At 36.4% G+C, this 16,816-nt stretch overlaps 1 protein-coding gene across 1 annotated transcript in view; it reads left to right on the top strand.

Annotated features, from left to right (window-relative positions):
• The window catches only part of CEP192 (centrosomal protein 192), a 92,719-nt gene that overhangs the window by 50,203 nt on the left and 25,700 nt on the right, over positions 1-16,816 (top strand). The window contains exons 29-42 of the mRNA XM_074858514.1: positions 1,446-1,594; positions 3,421-3,651; positions 5,117-5,242; positions 6,177-6,320; positions 6,555-6,618; positions 7,297-7,436; positions 7,550-7,642; positions 8,692-8,807; positions 10,321-10,497; positions 12,348-12,438; positions 13,198-13,374; positions 13,875-14,135; positions 14,354-14,472; positions 16,537-16,646. Of these exons, the coding sequence (XP_074714615.1) occupies positions 1,446-1,594; positions 3,421-3,651; positions 5,117-5,242; positions 6,177-6,320; positions 6,555-6,618; positions 7,297-7,436; positions 7,550-7,642; positions 8,692-8,807; positions 10,321-10,497; positions 12,348-12,438; positions 13,198-13,374; positions 13,875-14,135; positions 14,354-14,472; positions 16,537-16,646 (1,998 nt within the window). The remainder of the gene's footprint in view (positions 1-1,445; positions 1,595-3,420; positions 3,652-5,116; positions 5,243-6,176; positions 6,321-6,554; positions 6,619-7,296; positions 7,437-7,549; positions 7,643-8,691; positions 8,808-10,320; positions 10,498-12,347; positions 12,439-13,197; positions 13,375-13,874; positions 14,136-14,353; positions 14,473-16,536; positions 16,647-16,816) is intronic.

Genomic DNA, 16,816 nt, shown 5'->3' with positions numbered 1-16,816 from the left:
AAGTCATGCTCTGGAAATTCAGTAGTTGTTTTATCTGAAAAGTAGACGACATTTCTGTCTCAAGCCTTACTTGATATTAGCAGTCAGTCAAGCCAAAAAATCTGAGGAGAGTGGAGAGCTTAAGCTGTTTTCTGGTTAAGAACGAGAAAGACAAGCTGCCAAGTGACTTCAGTACTTCCTACTGTTTCTCTGTATCTTGACTTAGCTTTAAACCTAGGCAATGCCAATTAGTGTTCTTTTAACCTATGATCTCTAGTTGTTTTTTGCTCTATATTTTTCTGGCTAATTCTTTCAGACAAAATAACAAGCTACTGGGGTTGAAGGTTTTGAATGTATGACAGTTTATAGGTTATTTCCTGTTTATTGATTGTTCTAAATCATTGATCTTGTTAGTACATTTTAAAATGGTAAGATTTTGAATAATCTTACTCTTTGCCTGTTTTTAATATACATAAATTTTAGGGTTTTATACATGTTTTTGAACTCTGAATATCTATGTAGTCTAAGCTTGATTTTTGGCAAACTTGAGTTTTTTGAACTAAATTTCCAGTGATGCTAGTCTTAGCTTATATTTTCACTTTCATACTTGTGCTAAATTTTCTTTTTCTGGAGGGGACTAAGAGTATGAGGCTTTAAAATAAAGCTTGTTACTCAAGTAACTAAAACTACTTCAGTTGATTATGTGTGTCTGAGAAGTCAAATTTTTCATTTGACATGAGTACCCATTAGTGGGTTTCTGGATGTAATGAAGATTGATCCTTGGCATGCCAGAGAACTCTTACCTCCATTTGAGTTTTGAGCTGTCATTATGATGTTGCAGTTGCTTTCAGAGAGTTATTCTGAATATTTTAGAAGTAAGGACTTCCTGGAAATAAAAGATTTCAAGCAGGGTTTCTTTCTGATTTGATGATAACTTTTGATGACTGCACTTGTACGGCAAAAATCTGCTCTAGGAGTACTCAGTATTTTCTGTAGCAAAAAATGCATGAACACTTTTCTAGGTAACAGTTTGGTAAAAAAAAGATTTTCCTATTTGTCAATGAAATTGTTCTAAAGATGTTGTAATACTGATATTCGCATTTTCTGAGTTGGGTTAGTACTGATTAAATTGTGAACACTAAGTTTTTTATGTAAGGGGGGGGTGTGTGTGTATATATACACACACACGCTTTGTGGCTTAGTGTCTGCATGGGATGTGCTATTTCCATGAGTATTTTTGTTTGTGACAGTAGAACTCCAAGAAAGGTGCAAATTAGAAGCAGTTGATTGAAATTCTGAGTACCAGGCTTATGAAAAGCATTCTTATGAAAACTGCAGGAGTCAAATATTTCCTTGCCATAACAAAGCATTTGTCAGATGAGTTTATAAACTTGACATGGTGACAGCTTGGGTGCTGATTTGCTTCTGGGTACTTGGAACTAACAGAAGCGTATTTTCTTCCAAAGGACATGTAAAAGTACCAGAAGAATTGAAGTTCCCTAATGCCTGTTGCGTGGGAATTGCATCACAGACGGTTCTTAGCATTTTTAATCCAACTGAACGGTGGTTGCAGGTCAGCATTGGAATACTCAGTGTTTCAGTTAATGGGGAAAAGGTAAGAGATTTTTTTAAAAATAAAGCTATAGGAATGATGCTGTAATGTTACCAGATGTCGTATGTAAAATTAGTTTTCTGTACAGATTTTTTTCTTTTTATAGTTATAAAAGAAAAAGCAGTGCTAAAAACAGTGCTACCCTCTTTCAGCCAGGCCACCTGACTTATTCCAACAAGCAGGCATAGAGAGGTAAATGCCACATGATGGGGTTGACCTGTAGAATTGTTTTCCGTGTGTAAAGTGTGGTAGGTTTGAGTTTACTGCTTACTCATTTCCACCTCTGTATGCAAGAAAAGTCAGCCCTAGAAAAGAAAGTATTCATGATGAGGACTGTTACTGTTAAAACATTTTATGCAGTTTGCTTCCATTTTTCTTGAAATCGGGAAATCTTGAGTGACAGAGAATGAGAAATATTTGGAGCAGGCTTCAAGCTAGGTGGGTTGTTCTGTGCATTATAGGTAGCTTGTAGGCCATAGATTGGGCATTTTGCATTTTAATTTTGTTAAATTCCATCTACTTCTGTCATCATAGTAGTAGTTCCAGAGGTAAAAGATCTCAAGAACATGAGAATGAGTTAGATGAAAGGTCCATCAATATAATTTCCTTTACTGATGAATACTTTTAGTAGAGAAGAATATAACAGAACAAGCTCTGAGCTTCTTTGGCAGTTTGATGCTTGGGAACTTTTGAGCTAGATGTTATTTCTGTTCTTACTAGTTTTTGGAGGACTGCTCTTTATCTAGTTAATCTTTTGAAATTGTCTAGTGTTGTCCACAGTTCAAGTTCAGCTGTAGATTCTATGCACTTTTTTTCCTTCTTTTAATCTAGTTCTTTCTGTTTTTATTTGTTGGTCCTTGTTATTGAGAAATGATGGACAATGATTCACTTTATATATTGCTATAAGTCTTATAAATCCTTATCATATCCTTCCTTAGATATATTTTTCCAGCAGATGTAGTGCATGTCTTTCCAGGAGCGTGACTTCTGGTTTTGCTCCCGTTTTCTCTGAATGCTTCTGCTTTAAAAACCACCAAACCACAATTCTGTGTTCGTGTATATATACACGTGTTCATGAGAGTTAAGGTTTCTTATATATTTTTCTAGTCGCTCAGTATCATGGGGCTATTACGCAGCTCTTCAAATCTGAGATTCTGTTGGACCAGGAGGTGATAGTTTTCATGAAATTACAGTTGACAGTTCCATTTATAGTTGTTTTCATGAATAAATATATACACTTAATTTGCTGCACAATATAATTAAACATTTCTTTCAGTCAAGTTAACTCTGAGATACACTGTGACTTGCAGTCTGTCTCTCCTGTTGAAGATTATCTATGTATATGTTCACAACAGAAACTTTTAAGGCATCTGCATGAGGATTTACTGGTGACCTCCATCCACTGACCCTTCCATTACTCATCCACCATACCTCTTCCTCCCATCTTTGATGGCAGAAAGCACTAAGTAGAATTGGCTTGCTTTGTTTATTTTGCTACTGTTCTTTCTCAAAAATCAGGGGTTTACTTATGAATTAATTTTCAGCTGTAATAAATACTATAATCCCAGTGTTAATCTTTTACTAGATGCAGGAAAGAAACCTCAGCAGCTTTCAGGGTGACTTACCTAACCTTTAAATTAAAAGAAAATGCCTACAGCTGGGTGGGATGGAAGTGGGACATGAATATGAAGATGCAATAATTAATATTGAGTAAAAACATATAAAAAATGTCTGTGTTGAGCAGTGGTGCCAGATAAATGAGGTATTTTGAAAGAAACCTGTCCTCTGTCAAGAGTCCTGTTGAAAATGATAGAGATTTTGTTTTTCAGATGGATCCTGTGAAATATCAATGTCTGGTTTTCAAGAACAAAACCATCGTAGGATCCTATTCTACCAATGATCTGAAAATACTTTTCTTACCATGTCATTCGGGGATCTTTCAGTGTATTCTCAATGTTTCATCTTGGCCAGTTTCTGCGGATGCTGAGACAATCGTTCAGGCAGAAGCTTTGGCAAGTAGGGTAGTTCTGACTGCAGTAGCTGAAAATCCTAATTTAGAAGTGAGTAGCTGCTTATTGTCTTGGGGTTTTTTGTGGTTTTTGTAATTGTATGAATAGTTTAATGACACTGGAAAAGAATAGGAATTCAAGGATGTTCCTCAGAGAAACCTGGAATTTCTTATGTTTGGGGTGGGGAGGGAATATAGGAGAATGGTTATGAGAAGCTTAATAACTATCTAGGAAGTTTTGGTTGTGGAAAAGCACCTAGATGGAAATGAAGGATTTTGTCTGAAAAGAATAAATTAAAAGGTGTTACTTTTTCGTTAATAAAAGAATGGATGAGATCTTAAACATGTAATGCTTTCTAAGTATCTGCTGTGTTGGATACTATTGGGCATTAAAATGTAACAAAACCCATTTATTTCCAATTGTAAAGATTTCTTTATTTTTTATATCAAGTAGGCTTTGTTTTGGTTTCTTACTCTCTACAACCATAAATAAGCTGAAAGTAGTATTTTCTTATTTGGGACTAATTAAAAATTAAAAGTAAGTTGATGTATAAAATGCTTTGTTTTTTTTTTTTTAATGTCTTAACATGAAGAACAACCAGGTGGGAGACAGTGTGACATTAAGAATTAAATCTGGCTTTATGTAGTCCTAAATTTAAGAGTATGGGCAGGCAGAAATGGACTTGATGGTATTTTTGGAGGTGCCTGAACAAATTACATGATAGTCTGTGATGTCACTGATAAAAGTAAAATTTTCAGTCATTAACCATAGCTAACAGTTTTTTCCATTTTAAAGAGATCTATTAACTTGCTTTGGGCTAAGTACATGTTTTAAAGCAATGATCTTCTAGGTGAATGGATATACTTTTAAATGCTTCTTCCATAAACTTTAATTTTTATTGCATTTTTTTATACGTACTTTGGCAAAATCCATCATTCTCCATGCTCTTCATGGTATAGTTCATTCAAACTTGCTTCATATTTAAATTAAAATTAAACCCAGTGCTCGATCTCTGCATATCCTGTTATACTCCTGAGATTGGAAAAAGTACCAAATAAAAGCTGTATTTTGTTGCATATCATGACACTCAAGTGTGTTTATGCTAACAAAAATTAACTACTCCTTAGTTATTTTCTTAACTTGCTAAAATGACATTTTAATTATCTAAAACTGACATTCTTAATTGCTAGCAATAATCATAGTTTAAATTTATTTTTATTTTAAATTAGTCAAAATAATTTGATTGTGTACTGGGGTTTGGTGGATAAATATTGCACTATGACTCAATTGATTGAGGCAAAATATGTGGGAGATGGCTAATTGGATGTAACCCCTTTTGATATCAAAGGAAACATGTTTCTTAGACTCCTCGTGGTAGGAGGTGTGTGTTGTATGTGGGTATAGCATTAAGAGCATGGAATAGGTGAATAACATCCTTACTTCCCTGGTGCTTTTGTATGGTAGTGTGTTTTGGAGGTTTTCCTTCCTTATAAGTTCTGCTTTGCCTTAAAACCAGGTGGAAATAGGAAAAAGAGATTCTCTGGATTTTGGTGACTTGACTTCTGGAAGTTGGAAGGCTCTTCCGCTAAAACTTATCAACAAAACCCATGCTTTCGTGCCAATTAGACTTACTATTAATGCTGTAAGTACAGTAAACTCCCTGTATGTGAAAGTTAACTTCTTGTGATGCTGAATTTTAATACCAAAACACTTCATGTTCTATGTCATTAAGAAATATACCCTGGACACTACATGTAAGATTCCCAAGAAATCTTTGGTTAGTCAGGAAATAAATTTTTTTGCAGGGTGGTAATCTGATTCTGCTGTAATGGTACCAAGAAAAATGCTTCAGGGATAGGTGTGGGGTTTTGTTTTGGTGGTTTTTTCCCTTCTTTTTTACAGCCTAACCATGGACTGCTGCCTCTGTGTTGCTTGATTTGATGGCACAGGTCAACGGATAGTGAAAGGGTTGTGTTGCCTAAACCTTCCCCCTGAGGTTCCACAGTTCAAGTGCAACAGCTGACTGTTCAAACAAGCAGCCAAACTTGCTTTGTAGCAAGTTTAACATATTTTCTCTTCCTCTGCAGAAGCGAGAGCAGGGCTCTTCCCTCGATCTGCTTTGTCTCCCACTAGACAATAGTAGCCTGTATTATAGGCTACAGTATGCTTCTCTCTGCACCTCTGTGGCAATGCAGATTTTGGGGTTTTGTGCTGTGGGAAGAGCTGGTCTTTTTTCTTGTGCCCTCACATAAGGAAACAACTGGCCTTATGTTAAGATGGATCAAGTCGTCTTGGTGACTAGTGAGGTTTGGTCTTGAATAGCCAAACTTCTTGAAGGCTTAAACTAACCAGTTCCAGCTTATCTCCTTTTATTGCAGAAGGGTTTCTGACTATTTTTAAAGGGTTTGCTGGATGTGATGCTGGAGCATCACATACCAACTGAAGCTACAGGCTAATTTTTGGGTTTTTTTCAAACTACTTAAATCATTCAAAACTTGCCTTGCATTTCTCAGCTTTGTCAGCGTTATTGTTAGTGACAATAAGAGAGTTAATATTTCTAATACTTTCTTTGACAGAATGCAGTAGCTTGGCGTTGCTTCACATTTTCCAAGGAACCAGTTAATCCTTCTAATGAACAATCGCTCCAGATGGATGCAGTTTCTCAGATAGCTGCTCCGTCAGTTGTAAATCATGTGATACATGCAAGCTATGATGGGCAAGTGAGTAGTTTGTAGTTGGCTGATTATTCCTGTTACTTGATGTCTGAAATGATGGTTTTGAATATCTGAGTTCACAGTAATGATTTTTGGGGAGTCTGCCTGTTTGAGCAGTGTAGTTTTGTTGCTAGTGGGGTTTTTTGCTGTGTTTGTGTTGTTGTTGTGTCCGTTTTCCCCCCCCCGCCCCCTACTTCTTTTCCTTCCATAAGATAAGTCAATCATTTTTTTTTTTTTCAGGATCCTGAAGCTTTAACAGTTTGGGTTCTCTTCCATGCACCTAAGAAACACATTTCTGGTTCAGGTATAGCAATTTGATTTTCAGTTGAAACTGAAACAAATTTGACTTTTAATGTATGCATGTGTTAGAATTGCAGAAACAGGCTGCAAACTTGAAATGAAACATTCCAGCTTTGGTTTGTGTGTCCTAATGTTTTGGGTATCACATTCAGTTGTAGTAACTGAAGGAGGCAGAATACTTATGTATCTTAAACTTCTAGATGTTAACATGGGTATTTATACCTCAGTATCAAATGGGTCAAAGTCCTTATCTACTGCACAATGCGTGGAATTTGATTTATTCCTTTTGCTGAAGGAATTAAATCATCACTTAAGAAAACATTGCATTGGTTGCAAAATAGATAAGACATTTCAAGAAACCTCTGAGATTTTCTGGCTTCCTAAATTGTAAATACTATATATATCAACTAATTTGGCTAGTATGTTAAGATGTGGGTTTTTGTTTGCTTTGGGGACAATTTCAGCCACATTTGAAAATGGTAAAACTCTTAAATAAGATCCTGTGAGACTTTATTTAAAAGAAAAAAAGTGTTGCCAGGGTAATGGGAGAGTTTCTGTTTGTATCACCACAACATTAATATGTTAAGATTGGACAGTAGTTGAGGTGAGACATGTATCCGTAGGAATGGCCTTTGCTACTGGCAGACTTGATTGCTTTTGTTACTCATGGAATTGTTCCTAGATTCCTTGGGTCCAGCGGATGAATTCTTGGCAAGAGTTGACGTGGAAGTGGATAGTCCAGGACCTAGCAGTGTGATTAAAAGTATTCCCCTCCGAGCAAGAGCTGGAACAGCGAGGATACATGCTCCCAAGGACTTACAGGTTTGCATGTATTTACAAAGTGTGTTTTAATAATAGTTTGCCTCTCCTAGCCTACTTCTTCTGTAACGTTTGGTTTTATTATGTATGTACATATACATACACTCTTTTTCCAGAAAATATATCTGTCTGCGAATGTGGGTTCAAGAGCCAAACAGCAGCTGCCATTGAAAAATGCTGGAAACATTGGTGTATATCTGAAAGTTAAGGTAGGTTGGCTTCTTCCTCTTGAAATCATGAGTTTTGTGCTGTTGATGTTATATTGAAACTAGAGCTGAGCCTTGGGATCCTAGCTCAGCTGTGTGGTTTGACAAAAGGTTTACAACTTTACATGAAGAGAATGAAAATAGCAGAGATTAGCTCACATTACTGGAAAAAGCATAAGGGAGTTTTGTTGCTCAGCTTTAGTTGTATTTATTTTAACAAACATACTCTTACGAGTTTTAACAAATATATTTTAACAAGTGTATAACAAATATGTCAAAGTAGTGAATCCTGTGCTGCACAGCAGGTGTTAATTAGCTAGTGAAATAAAGCCCATTTAGAGCAAAGAGGAATATTAGCACTGGGAAACATCTTTATTTTTCTGACAAAGCTGCATTAGTTTTCAGTGGACATCTTGCCAAACCAAATATGAAGAAAGTTCTTTTCAGATATGTGATCTCTTTACTTGACTTTAGTTTCCTTGAGAATCCATGGAAAATATGGTCCCAGACTAAAAGGTAACTAGACACATTTGAAACTAGCATTTCAAAGTCAACAGAAGGAGTGGTGGGTCCCCTTTCACATTAAAAAAAAAAATAGGGGGCTATGAGCCCATCATTTCTGGGAGCAGAGGCCGCAGAAGTAGGATGCATGATTAGTATCACAAATGCCATATGAACATGATGATCCTGCATACTAGCTGATACCAGTAATAGTTGGTACCACCACTGAGACTAGTGATGCTACTTCACTAGTGGTATACCATTGCCATGTTGTACTTACTGTTAAATTTTTTAAGTCTCTTTGTGGCCTCTTCAGTGGGGGGCCAGCCGATGTTTTAAAATGCTTCTGTTAGAGGTATTTGTACTAGAGTGTCCAACTTCAGAGAGTTTAACTAGTACGGGATTGTGGGAAAGTTCTAAAGGTGCCAGGTGTATTTGAATTGTCTGAAGTGCATGTACAACAGATGCACAAGCAGATTGTATTACATGTTGTAGAAATGTTCACTCCCTTTAAGTAACCAACTCTCCCTTTTCCCATTGCCGACTTGCAGACATCAGATCAGGACAGCTGCTTTGCTGTTGACCCTGAGAATCTTTTCCTTCTTCCTGGAGAAGAACGAGAAGTAACTGTCCTGTTTTTTCCAAAAAATGTAACGACTACGGAAAGGTAACATAACTGATTTTGTGCTCTGACTGACTTCTCCAGAGCAGCTTTTCCTCTTTTGTTACATGTTTTCCAGTTTCAGCCATAATAGAACAAGACTGGACAATGGAATCCGTCCAAAATATGTTCAGCTTCACTATCTGGCTTAACTAGGCCTACCCAGTGCATTAAATTAAACAATGAGAAGTTATGTGCTAATGACAGGATGATCCTTATGGATAGCCATCCAAAGTGATTAATCTTTGCTTTCCTGTGGCCTTATGCATAACTGCTTTGCTTTACAGGCTCAAGGTACTCAGTAGGGTTGGAAACTTTGCAGTCCACTTGCAAGTGCTGCCAAAACACTTAATAAACTAAAACAGTAACAAGAGTTCATGTTCCCTACTGATGGGATGCAGGGCTCTGTCAGTACAGTAGGTGTCATAGGAGTTCAATGGCAGCTAGAATGGAGGTTTGTGACTTTCATTCTTGGTTCTCAGTGGGTCTGTGCTATAGCACATGCTTCAGCCTGTTCTTTAAAAGCTTCATTTCCTTCCTGCCCTATGCCTTTTCTTCTATTTTTTTTTTCTGTTTGGTTTTGTCTGATAGTTTTTTCTCTTGTTCCCTGTATCATTTGTTGGATACTTCCAATCTCTACTTTCTTCCCAATATACTTTAGCTTTTTTTATTTCTCAGTTGGCTTCTGTCCCCCTTAATTAGGCAGCACTTTCTTTTTCCTGGGGTTTTGGTTTTTTTTTGGGTTGGTTTTTTTTTTTTTCCTGCATGTCTAGTTTCTTCTCTGTTTTCTTTGCTAGCTAGGTCCAGCTTCCTTATTCAGTATTAGCGCATTTCTTTCTACTTCATTATTTGAATCTGTACTCCTGATGCTCTCATTCGTCTGTTTCTCTGCTCTGCCTGAAGAAGGCAGTAGTCATCTGCACTGTGCTTGTGTCCTATAGGGTAGAGACCCTATCATGAAAAGCCAGCTGTAGGTGGGCTGGTTCCCTGTCTGTGGGCCCAGTATTCTTTCTCATAGCAATCCCAGGAAACAAAGTGAGGAAAAAATCTTGGGTTTGTCGCTTAGAATGCTACTGTTGTTAACAGGACTCATAGTTTAATTTTGATGCTCCTGAGTTTCTCACACTTGTAAAACTTCATTGGAAGTTTTGCCAGTATTTCAAAAGGCATCTCTTTTATCTACACAGAGACAGCCAGACTCTGTTTCTCTCTAAAATTAGTCTCTCAAAATAATCATAAGTTAGCATGGGCAAAAAATAATTTGCCTAGCTTTAGTCTCTGAAACACTTATCTGAACCACTTCCATATTAAATACTGCAGAAGATTGCTTGAAGTACAGCCCAAAGGATTTAATTTTTGCTATGCCTAAAGCTGGCCTGTGCCATAAAATAATACAGTATTTGCTTTTCCCTTAAGAAGGTAGTTTAAAAAGGCCTAGCTATATTTTTTTTCAATTATGTTTTGTTATCATCAGCTAACCTTGTTCTGTGGTGGGATTTAAATGTATTTATTTTTAAAGTACTTTGAAAATCCTTGTGCTGCCATCTGGGCCTCAGTATGAAGTGGTGCTAAAAGGTGAGGTGGAGCCTGAGGAAAATAGACCTGTGCCTACAGCTGCTGGCTGCTCAGACATCCCACCCATTCTCTCCAACAAGCAGTTCATTGCCTGGGGAGGAGTAACACTTGGAGCATCAGTGTAAGTATAAGCTGGGCAGCAGTTTGTATAGAATATCACGTTAGGTATTTTATATTGCACTTACTTGAAGTAAAACTTCCTTACTGTCCTTATTCACGTTAATAGTCCGCAAGTGATAAATTAAGCTGTTTTGTGACTCAAGTGAGAGAAGCAGTACATTACAATTATTTTTTTGGTGCAAGAAATTTTTGGAAACAAACTGTGATCTTGTTTGAGCTTTTTGTATTCTTTAGGACTCTTTAGTTGTCATTGAAATAATACCTGATTCTGTAAGATTAGTGTGTTATGTAAGTAGAAATGTAGTGGAAAATATTTTCCCAACAAGTTGATGAAACAATTCTATTGTTTTTTTTGATACCTACCTCTTGCTATAAATAAACCTCTATGCTTTTGTTTCAATTCATTCATTAAGACTAGAAGAATCCAGTCTGGTAATGTAATTTGACCATCCAAATAGCACAGGCTGTTGAACTTCCTGAATTAATTTATTTGAATTTGAATGTGTTCCAATGCTAAAGCTTTTAGTGATGGCTAATCCATTGCATCCCTAATTGTGATTACTTTATCCTTCAGACTAGTTCTTGTCTGAACTTTTGTAGTTTCAAGTTTACAGCTTCAGTATTCCACGATTTAGTGAAACTGTTCATAATTGTCTTAGATATACTTTGCTGCTTTTGTATTGCAAAGACTGCAAGTTTGCAGATCTCTGGACTCCTAGTAAGTATTACTTTAGGGGCTAATCCACTGTTGTTTTGATACTGAACTTTTTGAGCAATTTAATAATGTTCCTGGTTGTTTAAAAGTGATCTGTATTTGTAGCCAAGAACCATTTGTAATAGCAATATTCCTATTTTTCTGTTTTGTTAAGATAGTGTATTTCCAACATAGTAGTTTGGGCTGTTTGGTTTTTGGGAATCACTTTCTCTTCCCTGTACACTGCTACCTTTTTATTTCTGTTCCTCCTGCAAAATAGTTTTGATTCACCATTGGCTTTAGGAAGCTGAAATTATCTTAAAAATTTTTTTCCAACGGAGTACAAAACAGTGTCTGCTAATGAAAATTGGGGAGAGGCTTTGTTCTCTCTCCATCCTTCTCTTTGATTCTAACTGCATGAACTCTTCCTTTATGTTTTTACCAGTTTTAGGGCTTGTCACATCCTTCTGTGATTTTTTTTTTTTTTTTTTTTTTTTTGACTTGTTAAAACGACAAAGACGCTCACTATTCTTGCTGGAGAGGTTTCCTTCCTCTGTCAAGGAAGGATCTGAGTACCAGAAGCCTGGTCAATGCCAGGATGTATCAGAGGGGAAAAAAAATTTACTTCTTGGTCAGCCTGATGCTGCCAAGTGGCCATAACTTTCTGTGGTACTATCATGTTGAAAAGTACATGAAAAGGAAAAGTTATCCTTAATTTAGTTCTTTACAACTGTTCCAGTGAATCTGGGCCAGACTACTCATAAGAGTCTCTTTCTGCATAACTAAGTGGCTCTGGATAATCTAATTATAACTGTGTCTTAAAGTGTTTTTTTAAGGAATTTTTGTATTGACACAACTGCTGCTTGCTTTAAAAGTTCAAGCTGTTAAGTACAGTACTTGAACTTCAGAAAAGTTGTATTTATATATATTTTGAGGATTTTTGCTGTATGAGGATTGATGCGTAATGGTGTATAATATTGTAAGGTCTGTAAGTTTGAGAATACAGAAGTAACTAGCTAATGTATTCTGTTGTACCAAGAGGTGTTTTTTTAATGAAATGACTTTAAAACTGGCTATCCCATTCTCATTGTTTCCATTAACACACATACACAGTTAATTTACATTTGTTAAATATAACTAAACTTTATATTTTTCAGCCAACAGAAGTTAACTCTAAGAAATGATTCTCCATCTGTGACCCAGCATTTAAGACTGTTGATAAGAGGCCAGGATCAAGACTGCTTTCAGGTAACTGTCATGATAGTTTCTCTTTAGTGTTTATGACAACTATCAGGATATGTTTGTAATAAAAATGTCTTTGCCTTGAAGGGTTATTCCTTTATAAATCTCAGTGACTAGCAGACTGTGTGAGTTTGCTCTGAGACTGCCAAGATGGACATGATAGCAGAGATTAAGCTACGCTGGCAGCCCTAGGAAGAGTGGAAACCATAACAGTGCTGCAGCAAATTGGAGCTCAGTTTACAGAGTCACTACCTGGTGGAGTAATCAGTCAGTGACACTTCTTGCAGAAGGGATTCCAGACCTCCCTTCAAGGGACTCAGTGTACAGTAGGGAGGGAGGAAAGGAAAACTTCAGTTAGCTTTTGGTAATTACCATAACTAGAGGGTTTTGTAGCATGCATACATTTATATCTCCTTTTTTCCTCAGATGTTCAGATCCAGTATCTAAAATCTTCAAGATCCAGTATCTAAAATCATGAGACAGCATTAATGTAGTGCTGGTTAAGTTCAGCTTTACCCTATTGTGGATTGAAGGCAAAAACCTTGTGGTCTAAATTGAGAGACATCGATATGCTCTTTGTGGGAATATAAAGTATCTTGCACTTATTTTTTTCTGTTGCGTATTAAGCATTGCGACCTAAAATATGTGCCATTGTCAACTGAGTTAATCCAGGTTTTGAAGAAGTTAATTTTGGGTTAGTAGTGAAGTCTTATTACTATTATGTTTTTCCTGTTGTAATCATTTCTGATGTCTTCACTTTTATAGCTGCAAAGTATATTTGGATCAGAAGAACGCTTAACGAGTAATTGGGAACTCAAAATCCGTCCCAAAGAAGATACTAACATATACTTAATGTTTGCACCTACTCGAATAACTTGCTGCTTTGCAAAGCTGGAAATCAAACAGCTGGGGATTCGATCACAGCCAGGAATTAAATTTACTGTAAGAGTCACAACTTCTAATAATTTTAAACCTAGGTGTTTTTTTCATAATTATTGTAAATCTAGCACTGAATTGCTCTTTCTGTCAAAAAGTTGAAACTTTCCAAGATACACAGTATGTGTAGCTGTATACTTGTTAAAGATCATGTGGACACTGAATTTTACATTTCGAACATTCAGCTTTGCATGCACTTTTTCCCCTTGTGAAGGAAGAAGAAAGATGTTTATGTAGTATGTTAAAAGTAGCCCAAGATTTTAACTCTAGAACAGGCAGAAAATCTGAACTTGTCTTGTTTTATAGGTAGGTCTTAAATGAATTTTCAGTAGAACTTGAAACAGGTTGAACAAACTTAGGCTTTTTTATTTTTTGCAACATCTTCACATTTTAAGTGTTTTCATTTGTCTTTTTGTATAGTTCGCCATAGATGTGCAGAAGTTTTAGTAAGAAGCTTTCTTTCATTTGAAGTACTATTTTTTTTTTTTTTTTTCTTCCCACCCCAGATACCCTTATCTGGATATGGAGGAACAAGTAATATAACTTTAGAAAATGTTAAAAAACTGTCAGATAGTTACATGGTAACACTGGATGGATTATTGCCTGCAAGAGTGAGGAAAACTTCCTTCCGCATCAGAAATACAGGTTCTCGGGCTGCCTATGTTAAAGCACTGTGCTTTGCAAACCTACAGACAAAGCCAGCTATGGATCCTCCGGTAGTGATGGTATCTCCAGAGAAGTTTGTCCTAAGAGAAGGAACACATGCAGTACGTATAATACCAGATTCTGAGCAAGTTTTATTAATTAAAATGAAATTAAATGGGATCAGTGAGAATGTGTCTGACTAGTTCTTTATTAAAACCTCACTTAAGTTTTGTTAAATCCTATTTCACTTGTATTGCAATAATTTGTTGACTCATATTCTGAATGTTAATACTGATAAGATTTTTTTTTTCTGAGTATATTGTCCATTTATTTTTATCAGGTGATTACTGTAACATGGAATCCAGTGGAAAAGGAAGAGAACTTCCATAAAACAAACACATTGGTATCGACAATATGTTTTTTTTGTGGAGATGAAGTTGCTAGGCAGCAGTATCGTAGGTAAGATGTACTTTGCTATTGTAACAGAGACAGATGTTTAATAAAAAGTTAAAACTACAGGTGTATGCTACAATGAGTATGATTTTAACATGCTTCCAAAAATAGCAAGAACAAACCACAAGATGTCAATAATGTAGAGAGATCTAGGAAGTCTTACATCTGGTAGGTTGTTTGGTGGGGGTTTGGTTGGTTTGTGGTTTTATTTACATACTGTAGCTACAATCCTAGCTAAGGGTTTTATTTTCTTTTTACATTCTTGAATTTGAGTGTGTTGGGTTTGTGGGAGAACTTTTGCTTTTTTTGTATTGGAAGAGAGTTGCGTTCTGTCTTGGTATCTCTCTTTCTGATATGTACGTAGCTGTAATTTTTAAAGAAAAGGCTCATGAAGGGAGTAGTACTGAAATTCAGTAGTATTAAGTTTTGAACAAGATTTGCATCTTGGTTTGCTGAATTCTGTTGATGAAGACAGTGTTTGAGTAGATGTGTATGTGAGAGAAATAACATCTACATATGCTCATATCACAGTGATGAAATTTGTAGAATGTATCGTGCTGAGCTTAAGTAGAGGCTGTGTTACTCTGCATTTCAATTTGCATAACTTAGATGCACAAAAATGGCATGCTCTGCTCTTAATGACATAAGTGGCACTTCTGATTTGTATGGTGTATAGTAATGCAAAATGTTAAGAATAGGCAGAGCACTAGGGTGCTGCTGATCATCATTCAGTGCAAAATTTCAGAATGGTGGTATTTGACTATTGCTTTAAATGTGATTGCCTGAAACTTTATGAAAGTCATTGCATTTATTGTTATCCAAATAAAGTATTAAGCATAGCTGAATTTAACTGTATGACTTCGAATAAAAGGCTAAGGGAATAGCTGCATTTGTGACCTTGATAAAATACTGGCTTCTCTTGGATATCTCAGAAGATGCTTGTTGCTGATTTTTTGTATAAAGTCTTTTGTCTGAAGCAATGCTCACTATCATTGAATCCTTCTCAAAGGACAAAAATACTTGGGTAAAAGCTTTGATCTACTGATCAACAGAAAACTCATTGAGAAGCTTGATGCACCTGTATAGGTAGTGTTGGAAACTTTTTATTCAGACTCTGGACATTGGTTCGAGTGAAATTATTTACTGCTGATTCTATTAGGTAGCAGGTATGGCATTTGGTTCCTGAACATGGTGGTCTAGTTGGTTGTTTATTGGTGGGAGCTTCTCTGAAGTCTCCCTTGATAATTTGAAAGAGATGCTTATTTCTTGAAATGACTGAGTACTGTAAGCCAGTCAAACCCCATCCTGTAATTTTGTGCTAGAATGAGAAGGTTACTTGGGGCTTAGGGGCAGGAATGAGAAATGAATAATCTGCCTAGTCTGCCAACCTGTGGCTCAAGTTCTTTGCTCCAAAAATACACATAGTCAGCAGCCTGGTAGGTAGCTTAGACCTGAGAGTTAGTAGTGCTTGAGGTATTCTTTCCACCTCCACAGCTCTGACCCTATCTGAGTGCCAGGTTTCATCTTACTGACCTGTAGCTTCCCATTTTTCGCAGGACTATTTATATCCCTATGCCTCCCAGTATTTTCTGTCCTGTTGGCAGTCATGCTCTTGGCTCCATGTTCCTGCTGTTGGCTGGCACCTGCTGCCACTCTGCCATCAACTAGTCAATTTTTCCCCTCAAAGGCTTTCACTCATGACCAAAATAGCATTCTGCTTCCTGTAGTGATTGAAAAATCACTTAGATGCCTGATGTACTTATCAGAAATCTAGGTAGGTGTGACTGACAGCAGAGAACAAGTACCTTGGAATGACAAGGGTATGGTAGCCATTATTTCAATGGTTCCTTTTACTGTGCAGCAATAGAGCAGGTGTTTCTTTTAACCATTTTAAGATTATGAAAAGATTTCAGTTTTAAATGAATGCTCACAAATTTGAGCTTGGTGTATTCAAGAAATGATAAAGTTAAAATTACACTGGATTCTTGACAATCTTATCAATCTTTTAAAACTGTTGTTTCCAATACCTTGTGTAATTTAATGACTCTTGTTTCTTTATCTCTTTAACAGAGGTATGATGTATAAACCCGAGGTAGAAAAACATATAATACCAGAAGATGACTTATTGAGAAACATTGTATTTGATGAAGAATTTCAAGGGGAGCAGCTTGTGACAGAAGGTAAGCGTATGATTTGTTATAAGAAAAAATGTAATACTTGTTTTCAGGTGGAAAAATGTACTTTTAGGCTTGAATCCTAGTTATTTTCCCACTGTTTCTTTTTTTGATAAATATAGAAGCAAAATTCTCAATTTGAGCAGAACTTGCTTGCTTTCATTCAATGCCTGTCT

This window comes from Strix uralensis, chromosome 1, assembly GCF_047716275.1.
Source record: "Strix uralensis isolate ZFMK-TIS-50842 chromosome 1, bStrUra1, whole genome shotgun sequence".
In the NCBI taxonomy this organism is placed as follows: Eukaryota; Metazoa; Chordata; class Aves; order Strigiformes; family Strigidae; genus Strix; species Strix uralensis.
The sequence above is the reverse complement of the archived record's forward strand: the minus strand, read 5'-3'. Positions and strand labels throughout refer to the sequence as shown.